Source organism: Zootoca vivipara, chromosome Z (genome assembly GCF_963506605.1).
Source record: "Zootoca vivipara chromosome Z, rZooViv1.1, whole genome shotgun sequence".
In the NCBI taxonomy this organism is placed as follows: Eukaryota; Metazoa; Chordata; class Lepidosauria; order Squamata; family Lacertidae; genus Zootoca; species Zootoca vivipara.
Window position 1 is genome coordinate 3,331,150 of NC_083294.1, and position 20,437 is coordinate 3,351,586.

The window sequence follows — 20,437 nt, forward strand, 5'->3', positions numbered from 1 at the left end:
GTTTGCAAATTTTGTGAATGAGGAGAAGAGAGTTTAAGACAATAGCTTTCAATTAAACTTTTTGTCTTTTTCCCAATCCCATGCAACCAATCGACTCTATTCAAAAGAGAGAAAAACTCTGTTTGCGTCTGGTTGTTTCAATGCAATTCCTGGAAAACAGAAAGAAGCCTGTTCACAAGCACTTAATTGCAAAAAAAAAGTGCTTCATCGGCCGGATCCTGAATGCTTTAGTGCTCCCCAAATCCTCAACAAGATCTGAAGTGGATTCTCTTCATTCCACTTAGTGAGGCAGACTCTTCAGAAGTACATGGAAAAGCATGTTAAAAAAGAAAAAAACATGAACACAAGGGAACGAAGGAACGTGACAACTTTTTTATATATACAGGTGAAACTCGGAAAATTAGAATAGCATCGAAAAGTGCCTTGATTTCAGTAATGCAACTTCTTATTTGTTATTTTCCTTTTCATTTTGACAAATGCTTTCTTTTGGAAATGCCACAGTAATCAAACAAATAGTTACAATATTTTTAAAAAATAAACATCGCTATTACATTTCATTCATTACACTAGCTGGCCCTGCCACGCGTTGCTGTGGCTCACCATTAATTCCATTCCATTTATAGTTGACCCGCCTAACGACAAATAATGACATAGACAACCAACAAGGCTTGACATACCTTGCTTTGCCTGTCACACATCTATCTCATAGACTGGTTTCACCTGTTAAGTTGCATTACTGAAATAAATGCACCTTTTGACGATATTCTAATTTTCCGAGTTTCACCTGTATAAGCCTCCAAAGCTTCAAAGCAGTTTACAAAGAGAATAAATGATTGGTAAGAACAGCAAACAGTAAGAACAGGATGGCTAGTTCTTAAAGAAATGGGAGTGCCTGATCACCTCATCTGTCTCTTGAGAAATCTCTATGTGGGACAAGAAGTGCCAAAGAATGCGCCAACTACCGCACAATTGCGCTCATTTCACACGCTAGCAAGCTTATGCTTAAAACTCGACAAGGCAGTATGTGAACCGAGAACTCCAGAAGTGCAAGCTGGATTTTTAAGGGAGACCAAATTGCAAACATGCGCTGGATTATGGAGAAAGCTAGAGAGTTCCAGAAAAACATCTACTTCTGCTTCACTGGCTCCGCAAAAGAATTTGACTGTGTCGACCGCAGCAAATATGGCAAGTCCTTAAAGAAATGGGAGTGCCTGATCATCACATCTGTCTCCTGAGAAATCTCTATGTGGGACAAGAAGCTACAGTTAGAACTGGACATGGAAGAACTGGAATGAATGATGAGCCACAGCAATGCATGGCAGGGCCAGCTGTGTAATTAATGAAATGTAATAGCGAAGTTTGTTTTTGTTGATTTTTGTATTCTTGCAACTCTTTGTTTGATTACTGTGGAATTTCCAAAAGAAAGTACTTCTCAAAATTAAAGGGGAAATAAAAACCTAAGTTGCGTTACTGAAAAAAATACACTTTTCGAAGATATTCTAATTTTCCAAGTTTCACCTGAATCTTGCTTTGCGTGTCACGCATCTATCTCATAGATTGGTTTCACCTTTTAAGTTGCATTACTGAAATCCAAATTTGTATCTATTTTACTGAATGACATTGTCTACATTGCAGCAGTCTTTGGCTAGAAACAAGAAACTTGATACCATACCATTACGGAAATAAAGGCACTTTTCGACGATATTCTAATTTTCCAAGTTCTACCTGTATATTTTTTAAAAAAGAAAACCATTCAAAAGTAAATTTCAACCTGCTAAGAAACTTGGAGCTTAGCAGCAAAATTTCAACACGCTGCTAAGGGGGAGCTAGCTGTCAAAATTTCTCACCCGTCCCCACCGTGAAAAGAAAAACTGACAGATCACAGAAGTTTCCCTTTGTAAACCAATTCGGGAACTTTCGTGCTTCTTATTTGTTAGGTCAAAGGTTAAATTGCTGACCCCTGACCTCCTGCTTTGCCGCCTTTCCCTTTTTCTGTAAAGCTTTCTTTCTAGCCTGTATTTACATGGATTAGTCTCTTTTGACGCTAAGAAGGAATCTGTTCAAAGCCAAAGCCTTCGTTCTGCTTGCACAAAAAGCAGCCACAATTATTCAGGGCCAGACAATGGCCATATTGTGGGTTTACCAAAAAGAGAGAGAGGGGGGGGGAAGAAAAAAGAAAAACACCACCCCAGCAATGACGAGGCGCCCGTTCTTACTGCACGAAACAATGGACAAGGGGAGAAAGTCTTATTCTGCATTCAGAAGAAAGCAAACAAAGCCAGCCCACTGTGAACTTGATGAAGATGTCAAGCTCTCCTTAAAAGTATAAGAATCAACAAAAGGAGGGGTTCCCCCCCCTCTTGTGCAAAAAGGGAGGGGGAGGTAGGAGGGGGAGGAGGGAGGAGGAGGAAGAGGAGGAGGGAGGAAGAGGAGGAAGAGGAAGAGGGAGGACGAGGAGGAAGAAGAGGAGGAGGAGGAGAGGAGGAGGAGGGAGGAGGAAAAAGAGGAGGGGGAGGGAGGAGGAGGGGGAGGAGAAGGAGGATAAGGAGGAACAAGAGGAGGAGGAGGGGGGGAGAAGTACAGTCCTACCTCGGTTTAAGTACGCTTCGGATTGAGTACTTTCAGTTTAAGTACTCCGCGGACCCGTCTGGAACGGATTAATCCACTTTCCATTACTTTCAATGGGAAAGTTCGCTTCAGGTTAAGTACGCTTCAGGTTAAGTACTTCGCGGACCGTCTGGAATGGATTAATCCATTTTCCATTCCTTTCAATGGGAAAGTTCGCTTCAGGTTAAGTACGCTTCAGGTTAAGTACTCCGCGGACCGTCTGGAACGGATTAATCCACTTTCCATTATATTCAATGGGAAAGTTCGCTTCAGGTTAAGTAGAGACTTCCAGAACCAATTGTGTACTTAAACCGAGGTACCACTGTATTGTACCAGGAGATCCTCCTTTCTGGTTAAACAGTCATCATCGGCACAGTAATAAATGTTGCTCTAAATCAGGGGTCAGCAAACCTTTAAACCTTTTCAGCAGGGGGCCGCTCCACTGTCCCTCAGACCTTATGGGGGGCCGGACTATATTTTTTGGGGGGGAAATATGAAGAATTCCTATGCCCCACAAATAACCCAGAGATGCATTTTAAATAAAAGGACACATTCTACTCATGTAAAAACATGCTAATTTCCAGACCGTCCACGGGCCGGATTTAGAAGGTGATTGGGCTGCATCCAGCCCCCGGGCCTTAGTTTGGGGACCCCTGCTCTAAATTGCAATGCAAAATGACAACAACAGCTTGTTGCGGCTATTAAGGAAGTTACAATGTGTGAACAATGTCAAGGTGGGTCATTTCCTCATGGTGTGGATGTAGGTGTCTGACATTTTTCCGGCTGTTTACATCACAGCCAGACATTAAGAACCACCACCTCTCCCCAAGTGGATGGAACACACAAAATCTCTAAAACGGCCATCAAGAAGGGACGAGTCCAAATGACATTTATCATACCCAGCATAACACTGGCCTGCGAGCGCTCCAGTTGGAGAACAGCCTTGACCAAAGGTGTCATGGGCTTTGAAGACATTCGAACTCAGGACCAAGGGAGAAACATGCTAGGAGGAAGGCACGCTTGGCAAATCCACATTATTTCCCCGCCCGGAAACCAATGTCCCCACTGTGGAAGGACGTGTGGATCCAGAATTGGCCTCCCCAGTAACTTACGGACTCATTGTTAAAACCGTATTTATGGAAGACAATCTTACTCGGATACGTGTGATCGAAGAAAAAGAAGGGCTTCCCAGAGTCATCTATCTAGCCACTATCTGAAACAGGATGTTGTACTGGCTTTGCTCCTGGTCTGTGATCCAACAGAGTTCTTATAAACTCACTAGCTGGCCCTGCCACGCGTTGCTGTGGCTCAGTTTGTTAAATGGAGGCTCAGAGTCCCCCTTCAGACTCCCCTGGCCATCAGAGTCCCCCTGTTTTGTGTGTGTTATGTTTACATAGGGGTATCCCTGTATCTCCCCCCCACTCTGTATCGACCCATTAGGTATCCCTGTCTCCTATTCTGCCCCCAACCCCACCCCAGGCAGGCAAGGGTTGACCTATCCCTGTCTCGTATTCGGTCCCCCCACCCCATCCAGGCAAGGCCTTACCTATCCACTCTGTATCGACCCATTAGGTATCCCTGTCTCCTATTCTGCCCCCCACCCCATCCAGGCAAGGCCTTACCTATCCCTGCCCCCATTTCGACCCCCAAAGCCCACCCAGGGAAGGTCTTACATAATCCAACAGTGTTCATGTCCATTTTTTTCCAGGCCACGTTTTCACTTCACTGTCACCTGCGGAGGTCCTACCAAAGGAGAGGAGGGAGCTGCAAAGATGAACGGTAAAAAGGTAAAGGGACCCCTGACCATTAGGTCCAGTCATGACCGACTCTGGGGCTGTGGCGCTCATCTCGCATTATTGGCCGAGGGAGCCAGCGTACAGCTTCCAGGTCATGTGACCAGTATGACCAAGCCGCTTTTGGCGAACCAGAGCAGCACACGGAAACGCCGTTTACCTTCCCGCAGGAGCGGTACCTATTTATCTACTTGCACTTTGACGTGCTTTCAAACTGCTAGGTTGGCAGGAGCTGGGACCGAGCAAGGGGAGCTCACCCCGTCGCGGGGATTCAAACCACCAACCTTCTGATCGGCAAGCCCTAGGCTCTGGGGTTTAACCCACAGCACCACCCACGTCCCCTAAGATGTATGGTACCTGGTCCCTATTTTCAAAAAGGGGGAAACAATTACCACCCAGTCAGCCTGACATCAAAAACAGGAAAGATTCTAGAGCAGATCATTAAGCAAACGATCTGTGAGCACCTAGAAAGGAATGCTGTGATCACTAAAAGTCAGCATGGGTTTCTGAAAAATAAGTCATGTCAGACTAATCTGATCTCGTTTTTTTGACAGAATTACAAGCCTGGTAGATGAAGGGAAAGCTGTGGATGTAGCCTATCTTGATTTCAGCAAGGCCTTTGACAAGGTGCCCCATGATATTCTTGTAAAGAAGCTGGTAAAATGCGGGCTAGACAATGCTACCATTCTGGATTTGTAACTGGCTGGCTGACCGAACCCAAAGGGTGCTCATCAATGGCTCTTCCTCATCCTGGAGAGAAGTGACTAGTGGGGTGCCACAGGGTTCTGTCTTGGGCCCAGTCTTATTCAACATCTTTATCAATGACTTGGATGATGGGCTTGAGGGCATCCTGAGCAAGTTTGCAGACGACACCAAATTGGGAGGGGTGGCTAATACCCCAGAGGACAGGATCACATTTCAAAGTGACCTTCACAGATCAGACAACTGGGCCAAAGCAAACAAGATGAATTTTAACAAAGAGAAATGTAAAGTACTCCACTTGGGCAAAAAAAATGAAAGGCACAAATACAGGATGGGGGACACCTGGCTTGAGAGCAGTACATGTGAAAAGGATCGAGGAGTCTTGGTAGACCACAAACTTGACATGAGTCAACAGTGTGATGCAGCAGCTCAAAAAGCCAATGCAATTCTGGGATGTATCAAGAGGAGTATAGCATCTAGATCAAGGGAAGTAATAGTACCACTGTATTCTGCTCTGGTCAGACCTCACCTGGAGTACTGTGTCCAGTTCTGGGCACCACAGTTCAAGAAGGAGACTGACAAGCTGGAAGGTATCCAGAGGAGGGCAACCAAAATGGTCAAAGGCCTGGAAACGATGCCTTATGAGGAACGGCTTAGGGAGCTACGTATGTTTAGCCTGGAGAAGATACGGTTAAGGGGTGATATGATAGCCATGTTCAAATATTTAAAAGGATATCATGTAGAGGAGGGAGAAAGTTGTTTTCTGCTGCTCCAGAGAAGCGGACACGGAGCAATGGATTCAAACTACAAGAAAGAAGATTCCACTTCAACATTAGGAAGAACTTCCTGACAGTAAGAGCTGTTCGACAGTGGAATTTGCTACCAAGGAGTGTGGTGGAGTCTCCTTCTTTGGAGGTCTTTAAGCAGAGGCTTGACAGCCATATGTCAAGAATGCTTTGATGGTGTTTCCTGCTTGGCAGGGGGTTGGACTGGATGGCCCTTCTGGTCTCTGCCAACTCTATGATTCTATCTCCCAACAGAGCTTGGGACTTTTGATTACTTCTAGGTAGACCTTGCGTGATCTGCCGCATAAAATAAAGGCGTTGCTCCGCAGAGGTCAGGACACAAAGCCGGAATCTCTAAGTTCCACCAACTACTCAGCCAGCTTCCAGCAGGAAATCAGATTCTGGGTACACACGGCACTCTGAGCCAGTTCAAATGCAAATTCTATCAAACAACGAGTGACTCCCTCGGAGTTAATCATTCCCCCAGGAAGATTCGTCTCCCTTTTCAACCTACTAGTAAGTTTGGGAGAAAAGAACCAAAACACACAGAGAGACTTAGCAGCCAGGCCTTTTAAATCCCTTTGTTGCAAAAGGAAGCCGGCAAAACTGCCATTTACTTTACTAATCCTGGGGAAGATTGAGCACCCCGCCGCCGCCGCCACCGCCCCGTACCACGCTCATCACTTCATCCTTCTGTTCTATACCACATTTAGGTTCCCAACTTAAAGCCATGCCACGCTCATCGCTTCATCCTTCTGTTATATAGCACATTTCAGTTTCCAAGGTAAAGCCATACGGGTGCGGATACCGCATTTCGGTTTCCAACTTCAAGCCATACGGGTGCGTGTGTGTTTCAAGGGAGGAGGGAAATGAAAGGAACCTGTTAGCGGCGCAAACCCGTTTCAAGCTCTTCCTTGAGCGCACGGTGAGATTTTTTGCGTGGCTCTCGGATGAAAGAGGGGGTCCTTGGAGAGACGGGGCCGTCTGGCTCACTGCGTGGCAAAGCAGAAGATCCAACACTCTTTTCTGATGTCTTCTTTGGCAAGAACACACACACAAAAACCCACACAAAGGCTTCCTACGCAAAGGGGGGGCAGGTTTTCACTTTGGTGATCAGTTCCTTTCGACTAACAAATACACTCCCCACCCCCCACCCTAGGCTATTAGTCCCAGAGCTATATCCAAATTCTCTCCGCTCTTTCTAATAAGGAAGGCCCTTTGGCAGAGGTCTCTGGAGTTCACTTGATTCTGATAACGGCACATTTCTCGCACAGGACACGTGATCGCTTCCTTGAAGAAAACAAAACAGGCAATTGGAAGGCAGAGGAAAAGAAAAGAGGAAACAGGCAGTAGCTCTGGCTTTTCATTCTTACTGCCGGGCGTGACTTTTAGAAGCTTCTTTCAGTCTATCTGTATAAGAATGATTCTATTTATTACTAGCTTTTCCTGCCACGCGTTGCTGTGGCTTAGGTTATGAGAATGCCGGGGATCACGTCTATGGAAGTTTCCTATCAAAGCTTCCAAGGGCAAAACTGGTGTTTAAAAAAAATCTCGCAGGAAATTTGAAATTAAAGGAATAGGCTGCAGGACCTGAGGTCTGATATACAGGTGAAACTCGGGAAATTAGAATATCGCCGAAAAGTGCATTGATTTCAGTAACGCAACTTCTGATTTCTTCTTCTTATTGTCCGGACATGTGTAGAAGTGACTATCGGTGCCACACTACCCATGTATGGACACCGGAAATCGGGCGGTGCCAGGACCGAGCCACCCTGGAAGGCAGGAAATCTGGGGGGTTTACGGGATTTTTTCTAATCCGGGCTGCCAGCGGGAAACGGTTTAAAATACGGGGGTTTCCCACAAAAACCGGGGGACTTGGTTGTTATGGTGGGAGGGGCCACCATCCCAAAGCCCAGCGCCCAACCGGGTAATGAAATGGCGGGGGGGTCAAATATTGCCAAGGGCCACAAAAAAGGCCTTGAGTGCCAAATGTGGCCCTCGGGCCACTCAGTGTACCACCCTGCTCTGGACCAATTCCCCCCCCCAATAGCACAACCCTCGTGGAAACCCTCAAAAGCACTGTAGGTATTCTGTTTCCCCTATTTTAAGACGCAGTCATAAAATAAGCCATAGCAGGATTTTTAAGCGTTCAAGGAAGATAAGCCATGCCCCGAAAATAAGACATAGTGATAGGCGCAGCAGCAATGCCGGCCGTGGCAGGAGGGGGGGGGGAGGGAGTAAGACATCCCCTGAAAATAAGCCACAGTGTGTTTTTTGGAGGAAAAATAAATATAAGACGGTGTCTTATTTTCAGAGAAACACAGTACAAGATATAAATAGCATCTGCATTTTACAGTACCTGAACCCGCTGCTGCCGAATTGGTCACTTCAACATAGACTTCAAATGTTGTTTCTGGGTTTTGCCTGAAAAAGAAGGACGTGGTTAATAAATCTAAGTAATGCTTCTCGGAATGATTTATAGGATCATAAAATTTCAGAATCTTATAGAAGGGACCCCGTGGGTCATAAAGGGTCTCTTCCAACTCTATGATTCTATGATTCTACTAGCTGACCCGGCCACGCGTTGCTGTCAGCCATCTGTCAAGAATGCTTTGATGGTGTTTCCTGCTTGGCAGGGGGTTGAACTGGATGGCCCTTGTGGTCTCTTCCAAACTCTATGATTCCAACTCTATGATACTATGATTCTAATATTAATAATAATAATAATAATTTATTGTTTAAACCCCACCCATCTGGCTGAGTCTCCCCAGCCAGTCTGGGCGGCTCCCAATTGAAGATTAAAACAATACAGCATTGAATATTAAAAGCTTCCCTAAACAGGGCTGCCCTCAGATGTCTTTTAAAATTAGGATAGCTGCTTATTTCCTTGACATCTGATGGGAGGGCATTCCACAGGGCGGGCGCCACCACCGAGAAGACCCTCTGCCTGGTTTCCTGTACCTTGGCTTCTCGCAGCGAGGGAACCGCCAGAAGGCCCTTGGCACTGGACCTCCAAGCGGGAGATAACTAGACCATGCACCACTCTGGTGAGACTGTCTGCAGGCAGGGAGGGTCTCATCCTGAGTCGCAGAGGGAGCTGCCCTGGACACAGAATTGACCTGCACCTCCATGGACAGCTGTGAGTCCAAAATGACTCCCAGGCTGCACACCTGGTCCTTCAGGGGCATGATTACCCAATTCATGACCAGGGAGTCCTCCACACCTGCCCACCTCCTGTCCCCCACAAACAGTACTTCTGTCTTGTCAGGATACAACCTCAATCTGTTAGCCGCCATCCATCCTCCAACTGCCTCCAGGCACTCACACAGGACCTTCACCGCCTTCACTGGTTCTGATTTAAAAGAGAGGTAGAGCTGGGTGTCATCTGCATACTGATGAACACCCAGCCCAAACCCCCTAATGATCTCTCCCAGCGGCTGCATGTAGATGTTAAAAAGCATGGGGGAGGGGACAGAACCCTGAGGCACCCCACAAGTGAGAGCCCAGGGGTCTGAACACTCATCCCCCACCACCACTTTCACAAAATTAAAAGACGCCTGCTTCTTGGGAGAAAAACAATGACAAACCTAGATAGCATCTTAAAAAGCAGAGACATCACCTTGCCGACAAAGGTCCGTATAGTTAAAGCTATGGTTTTCCCAGTAGTGATGTATGGAAGTGAGAGCTGGACCATCAAGAAGGCTGATCCCCGAAGAATGGATGCTTTTGAATTCTGGTGCTGGAGGAGACTCTTGAGAGTCCCATGGACTGCAAGAAGATCAAACCTATCCATTCTGAAGGAAAACAGCCCTGAGTGTTCACTGGAAGGACAGATCCTGAAGCTGAGGCTCCAATACTTTGGCCACCTTATGAGAAGAGAAGACTCTCTGGAAAAGCCCCTGATGTTGGGAAAGATGGAGGGCACAAGGAGAAGGGGACGACAGAGGACGAGATGGCTGGACAGTGTTCTCGAAGCCACCAAGATGAGTTTGACCAAACTGCGGGAGGCAGTGGAAGACAGGAGTGCCTGGCGTGCTCTGGTCCATGGGGTCACGAAGAGTCGGACACGACTAAATGACTAAACAACAACAACACTGTCAGAAAGTTCTTCCCAAGGTTTAGGTCCTTGCTTGCAATTTGAATCCATTGGTTCGGGTCCTGCTCTCTGGGGCAGAAGAAAATGGTAGTAATAATAATAATAATAATAATAATAATAATAATAATAATAATAATTTATTTATACCCCGCCCATCTGGCTGGGTTTCCCCAGCCACTCTGGGCGGCTTCCAACTGAATATTAAAACAGTACAGCATCAAACATTAAAAACTTCCCTAAACAAGGCCGCCTTCAGTTGTCTTCTAAAAGTAAAATAGTTACTTATTGCCTTGACATCTGCTGGGAGAGCATTCCACAGGACGGGTGCAACTACCGAGAAGGCCCTCTGCCTGGTTCCCTGTAACCTCACTTCTCGCAATGAGGGAACCGCCAGAAGGCCCTCGGTGCTGGATGGTGGGGGTGGAGACGCTCCTTCAGGTATACAGGACCAAGGCCGTTTAGGGCTTTAAAGGTCAGCACCAACACTTTGAATTGTGCTCGGAAACGTACTGGGAGCCAGTGTAGATCTCTCAGGACCGGTGTTACGTGGTCCCGGCGGCCACTCCCAGTCACTTATCTAGCTGCCGCATTCTGGATTAATTGCAGTTTCCGGGTCACCTTCAAAGGTAGCCCCACGTAGAGCGCATTGCAGTAGTCCAAGCGGGAGATAACCACTCTGGTGAGAAAGTCTGCGGGCAGGTAGGGTCTCAGCCTGCGTACCAGATGGAGCTGGTAGACAGCTGCCCTGGACACAGAATTAACCTGTGCCTCCATGGACAGTGGTGAGTCCAAAATGACTCCTAGGCTGCGCACCTGGTCCTTCAGGGGCACAGTTACCCCATTCAAGACCAGGGAGTCTCCCACACCCACCCGCCCCCTGTCCCCCCCAAACAGTACTTCTGTCTTGTCAGGATTCAACCTCAATCTGTTAGCCGCCATCCATCCTCCTACCGCCTCCAGGCACTCACACAGGACCTTCACCGCCTTCACTGGTTCTGATTTAAAAGAGAGGTAGAGCTGGGTGTCATCTGCATACTGATGAACACCCAGCCCAAACCCCCTGATGATCTCTCCCAGCGGCTGCATGTAGATGTTAAAAAGCATGGGGGAGAGGACAGAACCCTGAGGCACTCCACAAGTGAGAGCCCAGGGGTCTGAACACTCATCCCCCACCACCACTTTCTGAACACGGCCCAGGAGGAAGGAGCGGAACCACTGTATGACAGTGCCCCCAGCTCCCAGCCCCTCTAGACGGTCCAGAAGGATGTTATGGTTGATGGTGTCAAAAGCCGCTGAGAGATCCAGCAGGACTAGGAAACAGCTCTCACCTTTGTCCCTAGCTCGCCGGACATCATCGACCAGCATGACCAAGGCAGTTTCAGTCCCATGGTGAGGCCTGAATCCCGATCGGAAGGGATCCAAATGGTCCGCTTCTTCTAGGCGTGCTTGGAGTTGTTCAGCAACCACCCGCTCAATCACCTTGCCCAAGAATGGTAGATTTGAGACTGGGCGGTAGTTGGCCATATTGGCTGGGTCTAGAGATGTTTTTTATAAGAAGCGGTTTAATGACCGCCTCTTTCAGTGGGTCTAGGAAGGCTCCCTCGTAAAGGGAAGCATTCACCACCCTGCGGAGCCCATCGCCCAGCCCTTCCCGTCTCGCTTTTATTAGCCAGGATGGGCAAGGATCAAGGAGACAGGTGGTCGGTTTCACTCGTCCAAGGAGCCTGTCCACATCCTGGGAGGTAACAGATTGAAATTGATCCCATGAAACATGACTAGACAGGGCTCCAGCACTCTCCCGTCCCGGCCCTCCTCCCACGGTGGAGTCTACCTCCTTCCGAATCTGAGCGACTTTATCTGCATAAAACTTTGCAAAAGCATTGCAGGAGATCTTGGGGACCCTACCAGGCCCTGATGATGAAGGTGGTTCCGATAGATTGTGAAACACCTGAAAAAAGTCTCCTGCTGCTGTTTTCTGCAGATGCAATAGAAATGGTGAAGAAGGTCCTCTTCGCCGTCGCCATTGCCACTTAGTAGGCTCGATGTTGAGCTCTAACCCGTGTCCGGTCTGATTCAGAATGAGTTTTCCACCACCGGCGCTCTAGCCGTCTCAATGATTGTTTCATCACCCTCAGCTCCGGGGAAAACCGCGGGGCTGTCCGGGCTCCATGCAATCGGAGAGGGCGCTTCGGAGCCAGACAGTCAATAGCCCTGGTTAACTCCACATTCCAGCGGGCCACCAGGGAATCAGCTGAAAGGCCATCAACATGGGATAAAACATCCCCTACCACTCTCTGGAAGCCAATTGGATCCATTAAGTGGCGAGGGCGGACCATCTGAATCGGTCCCACTTCCCTGCAGAGGGGAAGGGTCGTGGAGAGGTCCAGTTGCACCAGGAAGTGATCTGACCATGGCACTTTTTTAGTTTCACTTTTACTTAATGTCAGATCACCAACATCCATAGAGGTAAACACCAGGTCTAAGGCATGTCCGTGGCTATGAGTTGGGCCAAACTTATTCAGAGACAGCCCCATGGCGGCCATGCTTTCCATGAAGTCCCAAGCGGCCCCTTGTAGGTTTGTGTCGGCATGGATGTTAAAATCCCCTAGGACAACCAAACTAGGTATCTCCAGGAGAACATCCGACACGACTTGAAGCAGCTCGGGCATGGAATCCTGGGTGCAGCGGGGAGGTCGGTACACCAAAAGGAATCCTGTACTGCCCCTATTGCCCAACTTCCAGAACATGCACTCAGAAAACTGGGTCTTCCCAATAGGACGCCTGGTGCAAACTAATGACTTCCTAAAAATCACTGCAACCCCCCCTCCCCGCCCAGATGGCCTGGATTGCTGTGTGTAAGAGAAACCTGGTGGACAAGCAGCGGCAAGGACAGGCCCATCTGCTTCATCCAACCAGGTCTCTGTCACACATGCCAGGTCAAATCCTCCATCCACAATCAGGTCGTGGATGGCAGTGGTCTTGTGGATCATTGACCTGGCATTGCACAGCAGCACCTTCAGGTCATGTGGGTATCCCTTGCTGATTCCAGTATCCGTCCGGTCAGGACCAGACCTGGAGGCAGGGATAGTCCTCAGACAACGACTGCGCCTGCCTCCTCGGTAATGACATGGTCTGGTCTTAGCATAAATCCTCCTCCTGCCCATGATCACTGAGTACATCCCCCCCCCCTGTGGAACCAGCCCCAGCCATTCTGTTGGCTGAGGCCCCCTCCCAGGCAGCCCTGACCCTTTCCCCTTAAAAAGCAAAATACAAACTATACAACAACTTTACAAAATAAAAAATAAATAAAAACAAAGCAAGAAACAATTATACTAAAATTAAACTACCCCACCCCAAACAAAACAAAACAATATCATACAAAACCACCATTCAAAGTGCAGCAAATTAAGAACACCCAAGCATTTAAAATCATTTTCGCTGCTTGCTGCAGAAAGCTGCTCAGAGTATGTGCTGGCCCTGCCCCCTAGGCCTGATGGAGTTGGCTGGTGGAGGGAGCGGTCTTCCCAGCACTCACTGAAGCAGCAACAGCAGCCTCTATCTTCCATGGGACAACCCTTCAGGTATTTGAAGATGGCTATTGTATCTCCTCAGCCCTGAGTGCTCACTGGAAGGACAGGTCCTGAAGCTGAGGCTCCAAGACTTTATGCCACCTCATGAGAAGAGAAGACTCCCTGGAAAAGACCCTGATGTTGAGAAAGATGGGGGGCACTAGGAGAAGGGGACGACAGAGGACGAGATGGTTGGGACAGTGTTCTCAAAGCCACCAACATGCTCCAAGACTTTGGCGACCTCGTGAGAAGAGAAGACTCCCTGGAAAAGACCCTGATGTTGGGAAAGATGGAGGGCACTAGGAGAAGGGGACGACAGAGGACGAAATGGTTGGACAGTGTTCTCGAAACTACGAACATGAGTTTGACCAAACTGCGGGAGGCAGTGGAAGACAAAAGTGCCTGGCGTGCTATGGTCCCTGGGGTCACGAAGAGTCGGATACGACTAAACGACTAAAGAACAACAACAACAACAACCTCCAGGTTAATTTCATCTGATCACTCTGAGGCTGGATAAACCATCTGGCTGCTGCAGACAATTCAAGCCAAGCTGGCGAAGTAAAGCTGTAAGCTGCAGATAAAATTTATTTCTCCCAGCTCCCAATTTTGCAAGAGCAATGTTATCAAAGCCGGCAGCAGCAAACCTCCAAACTTTGGCCCTCCAGATGTTTTGGCCTACAACTCCCATGATCCCTAGCTAACAGGACCAGTGGTCGGGGATGATGGGAATTGTAGTCAAAAACATCTGGAGGGCCAAAGTTTGGGGATGCCTGCTCCAAACAGTGGCCGCGCACACAGCCCAAGAAAGTACTGCAAGGTCCTAGGTGTATGTGAAAGTCTCAAGCAGGGCCCCTAATCCATGGCACGGTGACTGGATGCGTCCCACGCGAGCCAATTGTGCGGCCCCCGACGCCCCCCACTCTTACTGGCACGTCGCGGTGCGGTTGCCCATCTCCGGGTTGGCGTAGCACCAGAAATAGAATCATAGAATCATCAAGTTGGAAGAGACCACAAGGGCCATCCAGTCCAACCCCCTGCCAAGCAGGAAACACCATCAAAGCATTCCTGACATATGGCTGACAGCAACGCGTGGCTGGGTCAGCTAGTAGAATCAGAGAATCGTAGAGCTGGAAGGGACCACAAAGGCCATCCAGTCCAACCCCCTGCCAAGCAGGAAACACTATCAATGCATTCTTGACATATGGCTGACAGCAACGTGTGGCCGGGTCATTTCTTTAACAGGGAGAAATGTAAAGGAAATGTAAAGCATTTCCAACTATCCTCCTTTCCAGAGATGAACATCTCACTCTGCCCATTGCTAAACATTATGTTCTCCCAAGCTATGCTACATTTTACTCCTCTGCTGTGGCTTCCTCCGTCTCATCACCGCAGTTGAAAACAAATTGAGCAATATCCAAGGAAACGAATCAGCCACCCATGTTGTTTTTCAGACATAAGCAAAAGCATTTAGTCTTCCATCCAATGTGCCCTTGCTTAGGCACAGATCCTGCACTTCCTGTTGAACTTCCTTTCTTGACAAAAATCAATTAGCAGCACAAACTAAGTGCCCAAATCAACCTATATCAATTCACCATGCCACTCCATAAGCACCTCAGATAATAATAATAATAATAATAATAATAATAATAATAATAATAATAATTCATTATTTATACCCCGCCCACCCGACTGGGTTTCCCCAGCCACTCTGGGCGGATTCCAACAGAAGTATTAAAATACAATAATTTATTCAACATTAAAAGCTTCCCTAAACTGGGCTGCCTTCAGGTGTCCTCTAAAAGTCCGGTGGCTGTTTTGCTCTTTGACATCTGGTGGGAGGGCAGGTGCCACCACCGAGAAGGCCCTCTGCCTGGTTCCCTGCAACTTGGCTTCTCGCAACAAGGGAACGACCAGAAGGCCCTCAGCGCTGGACCTCAGTGTCCGGGCAGAACGATGGGGGTGGAGACGCTCCTTCAGGTATACTGGACCGAGGCCATTTAGGGCTTTCAAGGTCAGCACCAACACTTTGAATTGTGCTTGGAAACATACTGGGAGCCAATGTAGGTCTTTCAGGACCGGTGTTATGTGGTCTCAGCGGCCGCTCCCAGTCACCAGTCTAGCTGCCGCATTCTGGATTAGTTGTAGTTTCTGGGTCACCTTCAAAGGTAGCCCCACGTAGAGCGCACTGCAGTAGTCCAAGCGAGAGATAACCAGAGCATGCACCACTCTGGTGAGACAGTCTGCGGGCAGGTAGGGAGTCAGCCTGCGTACCAGGTGGAGCTGGTAGACAGCTGCCCTAGACACAGAATTAACCTGTGGCTCCATGGACAGCTGTGAGTCCAAAATGACTCCCAGGCTGCACACCTGGTCCTTCAGGGGCACAGTTACCCCTTTCAGGACCAGGGAGTCCCCCACACCTGCCCGCCTCCTGTCCCCCACAAACAGTCCTTCTGTCTTGTCAGGATTCAACCTCAATCTGCTAGCCGCCATCCACCCTCCAACCGCCTCCAGGCACTCACACAGGACCTTCACTGCCTTCACTGGTTCTGATTTGAAAGAGAGGTAGAGCTTGGTATCATTTGCATACTGATGAACACCCAGCCCAAACCCCCTGATGATCTCTCCCAGCGGCTGCATGTAGATGCAGGATATAACCCTGAGGCACCCCACAAGTGAGAACCCAGGGGTACTCAACCTGAAGCGTACTTAACCCGAAGTATGAGTGTAATTGTTTCTGGAAATTCGTACTTAACCTGAAGCGTACTTAACCTGAAGTGAACTTTCCCATTGAAAGTAATGGAAAGTGGATTAATTCATTCCAGACGGGTCCGCGGAGTACTTAAACTGAAAGTACTCAAACCGAGGCGTACTTCAACCGAGGTATGACTGTATTCCCAGCTTTCAGTAGCCCAGGCCAGTCAACCCACAAAATTTCCTTAAGCTATTTATAATCCTCCGTATCCTGACACAGTGAAATTTAATATGGGTCTCATGTCTTAGTCAGTCCCAGAGTTCTCATAGCCCTTAAGTGTTAATAAATCGGGGCGTCTGAACACAAGCGCAGGAAGCAGAAACTCAAGCTCCCAGTTGCCCTGTTAACATTTTTCTTTCCCTTTGCAATCAAAAAAACAAGTGTGCCGGGGATAATTTAGGGAAAGATTGTTGGCCCCTTGCAGAGCGCGAGATCTTGCTGTTTAAGGATCTCCCGCATTTTACGGTCCTTCCCAGCAAGAACATCTCATCAGTGGCTCCTCCTCATCCTGGAGAGTAGTGACTATGATATTCTTGATTTCAGCAAGGACTTTGACAAGGTGCCCCATGATATTCTTGCAAAGAAGTTGGTAAAATGTCGGCTAGGCAATGCTACCATTCAGTTGATTTGGAACTGGCTGGCTGACCGAACCCAAAGGGTGCTCATCAATGGCTCCTCCTCATCCTGGAGAGTAGTGACTAGTGGGGTGCCACAGGGTTCTGTCTTGGGCCCAGTCTTCTTCAACATCTTGATCAATGACTTGGATGATGGGCTTGAGGGCATCCTGAGCAAGTTTGCAGATGACACCAAATGGGGAGGGGTGGCTAATACCCGAGAGGACAGGATCACACTTCCAAATGACAGATTAGACAACTGGGCCAAAGCAAACAAGATGAATTTGAACAAGCAGACATGTAAAGTACTCCACATGGGCAAAATAAAATAAAATTGAAAGGCACAAATACAGGATGGGTGGCACCTGGCTTGAGAGCACTGCGTGTGAAAAGGATCTAGGAGTCTTGGTAGACCACAAACTTGACATGAGTCAACAGTGTGATGCAGCAGCTCAAAAAGCCAATGCAATTCTGGGCTGCATCAATAGGAGTATAGCATCTAGATCAAGGGAAGTAATAGTACCACTGTTTTGTTACGGTTGACTCTTGTTCAAATTCATCTTGTTTGATGTTGAAGAAGACTGGGCCCAAGACAGAACCCTGTGGCACCCCACTAATCACTTCTCTCCACGATGAGGAGGAGCCATTGATGAGCACCCTTTGGGTTCGGTCAGCCAGCCAGTTACAAATCCACTGAATGGTAGCATTGTCTAGCCCGCATTTTACCAGCTTCTTTACAAGAATATCATGGGACACCTTGTCAAAGGCCTTGCTAAAATCAAGATAGGCTACATCCACTCTCTCTAGTGCAGTTCTTTACAGATGAAGGAAGGGCACAGGAAGGGAGGAGGGAGAGATGCCGTTCTGAACACTGCTAAGGTCATATGGAAGTGTGATCCTGTCCCCTGGGGTATTAGCCACCCCTCCCCATTTGGTGTGATCTGCAAAGTTGCTCAGGATGCCCTCAAGCCCATCATCCAAGTCATTGATAAAGATGTCGAAGAAGACTGGGCCCAAGACAGAACCCTGTGGCACCCCACTAGTCACTTCTCTCCAGGATGAGGAGGAGCCATTGATGAGCACCCTTTGGGTTCGGTCAGTCAGCCAGTTCCAAATCCAATGAATGGGAGCATTCAGTGAAGAATTGATGCTTTTGAATTCTGGTGTTGGCGAAGGCTCTTGAGAGTCCCATAGACTGTAAGAAGGTCAAACCGATCCATTCTGAAGGAAATCAGCCCTGAGTGCTCACCGGAAGGACAGGTCCTGAAGCTGAGGCTCCAAGACTTTATGCCACCTCATGAGAAGAGAAGACTCCCTGGAAAAGACCCTTATGTTGGGAAAGATGGAGGGCGCAAGGAGACGGGGAAGACAGAGGACGAGACTGTTGGACTGTGTTCTCGAAGCTACGTACATGAGTTTGACCAAACTGCGGGAGGCAGTGGAAGACAGGAGTGCCTGGCGTGCTATGGTCCATGGGGTCACAAAGAGTTGGACACGACTCAACGACTAAACAACAACAACAACAACCTCCAGGTCAATTTCATCTGATCACTCTGAGGCTGGATAAACCATCTGGCTGCTGCGGACAACTTCAAGCCAAGCTGGCGAAGTAAAGCTGTAGATAAAAGTATTTTCTCCCAGCTCCCAATTTTGCAAGAGCAATTTATCAAAGCCAGCAGAAGCAAACCTCCAAACCAGGCATCCCCAAACAGGTGTTTGGCCTACAACTCCCATGATCCCTAGCTAACAGGACCAGTGGTCAGGGATGATGGGAATTGTAGTCCAAAACGTCTGGAGGGCCAAAGTTTGGGGATGCCTGCTCCAAACACAGACAAAGAAAGTACTGCAAGGTCCTAGGTCAGGCATCCCCAAACGTCGGCCCTCCAGATGTTTTGGACTACAATTCCCAACTTCCCCGACCACTGGTCCTGTTAGCTAGGGATCATGGGAGTTGTAGGCCAAAACATCTGGAGGGCCCCAGTTTGGGGAGGCCTGTCCTAGGTGTATGGGAAAGTCTCAAGCAAGGGGCCCAAACTACGGATGCGGCCTGCACAAGCCAATTGTGCGGCCCCCGGCAACCCCCGCTCTTACTGGCGCGCTGCAGTGCGGTTGCCCATCTCCGGGTCGGCGCGGCGCCAGGAATAGAATGCTAGAGTTGGAAGAGACCCCAAGGGCCATCCAGTCCAACCCCCTGCCAAGCAGGAAACACCATCAAAGCATTGCTGACAGATGGCCGTCAAGCCTCTGCTTAAAGACCTCCAAAGAAGGAGTTCCAAAACAGGCATAAACAACCTTGGCTCTCCAGGTGCTTTGGAACTGCAACTCCCATGATCCCTAGCTGACAGGGCCAGTGGTTAGGGACCATGGGAGTTGTAGTTCCAAAACATCTAGAGCAGGCATAGGGAACCTTGGCTCTCCAGGTGTTTTGGAACTTCAACTCCCATGATCCCTCGCTAACAGGACCAGTGGTCAGGGATCATGGGAGTTGTAGTTCCAAAACCTCTAGAGCAGGCATCGGCAACCTTGGCTCTTTTGACGCTTTGGAACTACAACTCCATGATCCCTAACTGACAGGCCCAGTGTCAGGGACCATGGGAGTTGTAGTTCTAAAATATCCAGAGCAGGTATAGGCAACTTTGGCTCTCGAGCTATTTTGGAACCACAACTCCCATGATCCCTGACCACTGGCCCTGTCAGCTAGGGATCATAGGAGTTGTAGTTCCAAAACAGGCATAGGCAACCTTGGCTCTCCAGATGTTTTGGAAGTACAACTCCCATGATCCCCAGCTAACAGGGCCAGTGTCAGGGATCATGGGAGTTGTAGTTGCCCATCTGGAGAGCCAAGGCGGCCTTTGCCTGGCATAGACAGACCTAGACAGACCAAGGGATGGCTGTCCGCGCTCGCTGTCTCTCTCTCGTGCGCGCGCGCCCTCCCCCTCCCCCTCCCTCCCTCCCAAGCACGCACTCCCGGCGGGAGGGGCTGCTCCTCCTCCTCCTGGTCACTCACTTAATGCGGGACGCCATGGTCTCTGAGGGGCCGCATGGGCCCCGGGCGAGCGAGCGAGCAGCGGGTCCTCCGGGGGTTCGGCTTGGCTCGGCTCTGTTCGGCTCGGCTCGGGCGGTCACTCCATCCCGCCAGGCAGAGTCCGCGACGGAGGCGAGGCTAGCGGGGAGCGGGGCGGAAGAGCCGGAAGCGCGCCGGCGCGGGGCACGCCGGGAGATGTAGTCCCGCCAGGCCGGAAGCCGGAGTCCGAGGCCGCCTCGGCTGCTGCTCCGAAGGGGACGGCGACGCCCGCTTGGCCATGCGTCCCCCCGAGCATGTGCAAAGTGCGCTTAGGGCTTCCCGGGGGTAAATAAATAAAATAAATAAATAAATAAAAATTTGGATGCAAGGAAGGAAGGAATCGTGGATGAAAGGAAGGAATCACTGTAACAACTTCATGTACAAGCGTTCCCCCGAGCATGTGCAAAGTGTGCTTCGGGCTTCCGGGGGATATTAAAGGGTAAGCAGCACCAGCA

General features: G+C 49.0%; 1 protein-coding gene across 1 annotated transcript in view; it reads right to left on the reverse strand.

The window, feature by feature from the left end:
* DENND1A (DENN domain containing 1A) overlaps positions 1–20,097 on the reverse strand; it is a 264,483-nt gene extending 244,386 nt beyond the window's left edge. Inside the window, exons 1-2 of the mRNA XM_060270319.1 lie at positions 19,926–20,097; positions 8,247–8,311 (exon numbers count right to left, since the gene is read on the reverse strand). Of these exons, the coding sequence (XP_060126302.1) occupies positions 8,247–8,311; positions 19,926–19,942 (82 nt within the window). The 5' untranslated portion in view covers positions 19,943–20,097. The remainder of the gene's footprint in view (positions 1–8,246; positions 8,312–19,925) is intronic.
* Between the last annotated feature and the right edge of the window lie 340 nt (positions 20,098–20,437).